The sequence below is a fragment of the Chiloscyllium plagiosum genome, chromosome 20 (assembly GCF_004010195.1).
Source record: "Chiloscyllium plagiosum isolate BGI_BamShark_2017 chromosome 20, ASM401019v2, whole genome shotgun sequence".
Taxonomy (NCBI): Eukaryota; Metazoa; Chordata; class Chondrichthyes; order Orectolobiformes; family Hemiscylliidae; genus Chiloscyllium; species Chiloscyllium plagiosum.
Genome location: NC_057729.1, coordinates 62,034,288 through 62,039,007, shown reverse-complemented (window position 1 = coordinate 62,039,007; position 4,720 = coordinate 62,034,288). Strand labels below are relative to the sequence as shown.

Genomic DNA, 4,720 nt, shown 5'->3' with positions numbered 1-4,720 from the left:
CTTTTACCTAAATTGATTCCATTTAGGTAGTAATCTGCCTTCCTGTTCTTGCCTCCAAAGTGGATAACCATACATTTATCCACATTAAACTGCATCTGCCATGCATCTGACCACTCACCTAACTTGTCCAGGTCACCCTGTAATCTCCTAACATCCTCCTCACATTTCACCCTGCCACCCAGCTTAGTATCATCAGCAAATTTGCTAATGTAATTAATGTTATTATTAATACCATCCTTGAAACGTCAGCTTTTTTCTCTCCTTACAGATGCTGCCAAACCTGCTGAGATTTTCCAGCAAAGCTCAGATAATGCTGTGGCAACTATTTGTGACAGAATCAGATAGTGAGCTCCACAATAGAATTTGTGTCAGTATTTCTGTTGAGTTTTCTTTGCTTGATGCAAAACGCAGCAGCTAGAATGAGTGTAGGAAGGCATAGTAATCTCACTATACACATGTAAAGTTGCAATTTCCTCCCTTTTTCCATGTGAACAGAGTCCAAAAATGTGCTGACCTGAACCAGATGTGCACCAAGAACCTGTCATTACTTTTCGCACCCAGTTTATTTCAGACAGATGGGAAAGGGGAGCAGGAAGTCCGAGTGGTTGAAGACTTGATTGATAACTATGTGTCAGTGTTTGATGTAAGTAACTGCATTTCAACCATATCATTGATACTATTAATGCTGCATCTGATAACATAGTGTCACAAGGTAAAAGTGAGGACTGCAGATGCTGGTGATCAAAGTCAAGGTTAGAGTGGTGCTGGAAAAGCGCAGCAGGTCAGGCAACATCCGAGGAGCAGGAAAATCAGTGTTTTGGTCAGAAGTCCTTCATCAGGAATGAGGCATGGAGCCTCTGGGGTGGACAGATAAATGGGAAGGGGATGGGACTGGGGAGAAGGTAGCCAAGAGTACAATAGGTGGATGGAGGTGGAGATAAAGGTGATATGTCAGAGAGGAGGGTGGAGCGGATAGGTGGGAAGGGAGGTAGGACAGGTCATGAGGATAGTGCTGAGCTGGAAGGTAGGAACTGGGCTAAAGTGGGGGGAGGGGAAATGAGGAAACTGGTGAAGTTCACATTGATGCCCTGAGGTTGAAGTGTTCCGAGGCGGAAGATGAGGCATTCTTCCTCCAGGCGTTGGGTGGTGAGGAACTGGTGGTGCAAGAGGCCCAGGACCTACATATCCTCGGCAGAGTGGGAGGGAGAGTTGAAATGTTGGGCCACGGGGCAGTGGGGTTGATTGGTGTGCGTGTCCTGGAGATGTTCCCTGAAGGCGCTCTGCGAGAAGGCATCCAGTCTCCCCAATGTAAAGGAAACTGGATTTGGAGCAATGGATACAATAAGTGACATTGGTGGATATGCAGGTGAAACATTGATGGATGTGGAAGGCTCCTTTAGGGTCTTGGATGGAGGTGAAGAGGGAGGTGGGTCCCTCTGTGACTACCTGGTCAGGTCCACGCTCCCCAACAACCCACCCTCCCCTCCTGGCACCTTGCCCTTCCACCGCAGGAATTGCAAAACCTGCACCCACATCTCCCCCCTCACCTCCATCCAAGGTCCTAAAGGAGCTTTCCACATCCATCAATGTTTCACCTGCACATCTACCAATATCACTTATTGTATCCGTTGCTCCTAATCCTTTACATTGGGGAGACTGGATGCCTTCTCACAGAGCGCTTCAGGGAACATCTCCGGGGCACCTGCACCAATCAACCCCACTGCCCCGTGGCCCAACATTTCAACTCTCCCTCCCACTCTGCCGAGGATGTGCAGGTTCTGGGCCTCCTGCACCACCACTCCTGCACCACCCAACGCCTGGAGGAAGAACGCCTCATCTTCTGCCTCGAAACACTTCAACCTCAGGGCATCAATGTGGACTTCACCAGTTTCCTCATTTCCCCTGCCCCCACCTTAGCCCAGTTCCAACCTGCCAGCTCAGCACCATCCTCATGACCTGTCTTACATTCCAATCTTCCTTCCCACCTATCCGCTCCACCCTCCTCTCCGACCTATCACCTTCATCCCCACCTCCATTCACCTATTGTACTCTTGGCTACCTTCTCCCCAGCCCCCCTCCCCCTCCCATTTATCTCTCCACCCCAGAGGCTCCCTGCCTCATTCCTGATGAAGGACTTTTGCCCGAATCGTCGACTCTCCTGCTCCTCGGATGCTGCCTGACCTGCTGTGCTTTTCCAGCACCACTCCAATCTAGTCACTGGTGTCACAAGGTGTCCAGAGTCAAATGCTAAAGTATACAAGGCATTCCAATAAATTCCTAAAGAACCGGAACTCTTAGGTAACTCAAACTTTGGAAGATTTGGTGTATGACCTCAGTTCATTATGTAAGAAATGCTGAAACTTTTGCAGAATGGCCAAACTCAAGAGAAAAGTATATAGCAGATGGCAGGACCCGAAGGAGCACTGATATGCGGAGGAATGTTAGAGTGGAAATACATAGCTCCCTGAAAGTGGCAACTCAAGTGGTTTAAATAGTAAACAAGGCATACGGCATGTTTGTCTTCATTGGTCCAGGGCATTGAATATAAATGTAGACGTGTCATGTTACAGCTGTGTAAGACTTTAGTTAGGCCACATTTCAAACATTGGGTGCAGTTCTGATCATCACACTGTAGGAAGAATGTGGAGGCTTTCAATAGGGCGGAAAAGAGGTTTAGACTATTAGACATAGGAGCAGAAATTAGGCCATTCAGCCCATCAAATCTGCTCCACCACTAGGTCATAGCTGATAAGTTTCTCAACCCTATTAAATTCCCTACAGTGTGGAAACATGCCCTTCAGCCCAACAAGTTCACACCGACAGTCTGAAGAGTAACCCACCCAGACTTATTTCCCTACATTTACCACTGGCTAATGCACCTAACACTATGGGCAACTTAGCATGGCCAATTCACCCGACCAGCACATCTTTTGGATTGTGGGAAGAAACTGGAACACCTAGAGGAAACCCACAAAGACACAGGGAGAATGTGCAAACTCCACACAGACAGTTGCCCAAGGCAGGAATTGAACCTGGGTCCTTGGCACTGTGAGGCAGCTGTGCTAACCACCGTGCCACCCCACTACTCTTTCCACTTTCTCCCTGTAACCTTTTGATCCCCTTGACAATCAAGAACCTATCTATCTCCATCTTAAATATACTCAATGACCTGGCCTCAACAGCCTTCTGTGGCAATGAATTACATAGATTCACCACTCTCTGGCAGAAGAAGTTTCTCCTCATCTCTGTTCTAAAGGGTCTTCACTTTACTTAAAGGCTGTGCCCTTGGGTTCTAGTCTCTCCTGTTAATGGAGACATCTCCCCAGCATCCACTCTATCCAGGCCATTCAGTATTTTGTAAATATCAATTAGATCCTCCATTATCCTTCTAAATTCCATTGAGTATAGATCCTGAGTCCTCAAACATTCCCCATATATGAAGCCTTTCATTCCTGGGATGATTCTCGTGAACCTCCTCTGGACGCACTCCAGGGACAGTATACCCTTCCTGTGGTATGGGGTCCAAATTTCTCACAATACTCCAAATGTGGTCTGGCCAGAGCCTTATAAAGCCTCTGAAGTACATCCCTGTTTTTATATTCTATATTCTCTCAAAATAAATGCCAGCATTGTCTTTGCCTTCCTTACTACCAACTCAAACTGCAAGTTTACCTGAACAGAATCCTGGACCAGTACTCCTAAGTTCCTTTTGCACTTCAGATTTCTGAATTTTCTCCCCATTTAGAAAATATTCCCTGTTTCAATTCTTCCTTCCAAAGTGTATGACCTCGCACTTTCCTGCATTGTATTCCATCTGCCACTTATTTTCCAACTCTTCTAACCTGCCTAAATCCTTCTGCAGTCTCCCTGTCCCTCAATGCTACCTGTCCCCCCACCCTCTTTGTGTCATCTGCAAACCTCGCCAGAATACCCTCACTTCCTTCATCTAGATCATTAATGTATAAAATGAAAAGTTGTAGTCCCAACAGCAATCCTTGTGGAACACCCTTGGTCACTGGCTACATACCTGAGATGGACCCTTTCATCCCTACTCTCTGCTTTCTGCCAATCTTCTATTCATGCTAGCACCTTGTCTCTAACACCATGGGCCCTTATCTGAAGCAGCAGCCTCTTGTGCAGCATCTTGTCAAAGACCATTTAGAAGTGGGGAGATAACATCCATTGGCTTTCATTGGTCTGACCTGTACATCCGCAAAGAATTCTAACAGATTTAGGCATGACCATTCCTTAATGAAACCATGGAACATAGAACATTAAAGCGCAGTACAGGCCCTTTGGCCCTCGATGTTGCACTAACCTGTGAAACCAATCTAGAACATAGAACATAGAAGAATACAGCGCAGTACAGGCTCTTTGGCCCTCGATGTTGCGCCGATCCAAGCCCACCTAACCTACACTAGCCCACTTCCTGAGGAAGGGCCTGTGCCCGAAACGTCGAATCTCCTGTTCCCTGGATGCTGCCTGACCTGCTGTGCTGTTCCAGCAATAAAGTTTCAACACTATCCTCCATATGCCTATCCAATGCACGTTTAAATGCCCATAATGAAAGAGAGTCCACCACTGCTACTGGCAGGGCATTCCATGAACTCACGACTCGCTGAGTAAAGAATCTACCCCTAACATCTGTCCTATACCTACCCCCCCTTAATTTAAAGCTATGCCCCCTTGTAATAGCTGACTCCATACGTGGAAAAAGATT

The 4,720-nt window shown here is 47.0% G+C and overlaps 1 protein-coding gene across 1 annotated transcript in view; it reads left to right on the top strand.

Moving 5' to 3' along the window:
• The window catches only part of arap3 (ArfGAP with RhoGAP domain, ankyrin repeat and PH domain 3), a 342,751-nt gene that overhangs the window by 265,027 nt on the left and 73,004 nt on the right, over positions 1-4,720 (top strand). The window contains exon 21 of the mRNA XM_043710000.1: positions 496-643. Coding sequence (XP_043565935.1) covers positions 496-643 — 148 coding nt within the window. The remainder of the gene's footprint in view (positions 1-495; positions 644-4,720) is intronic.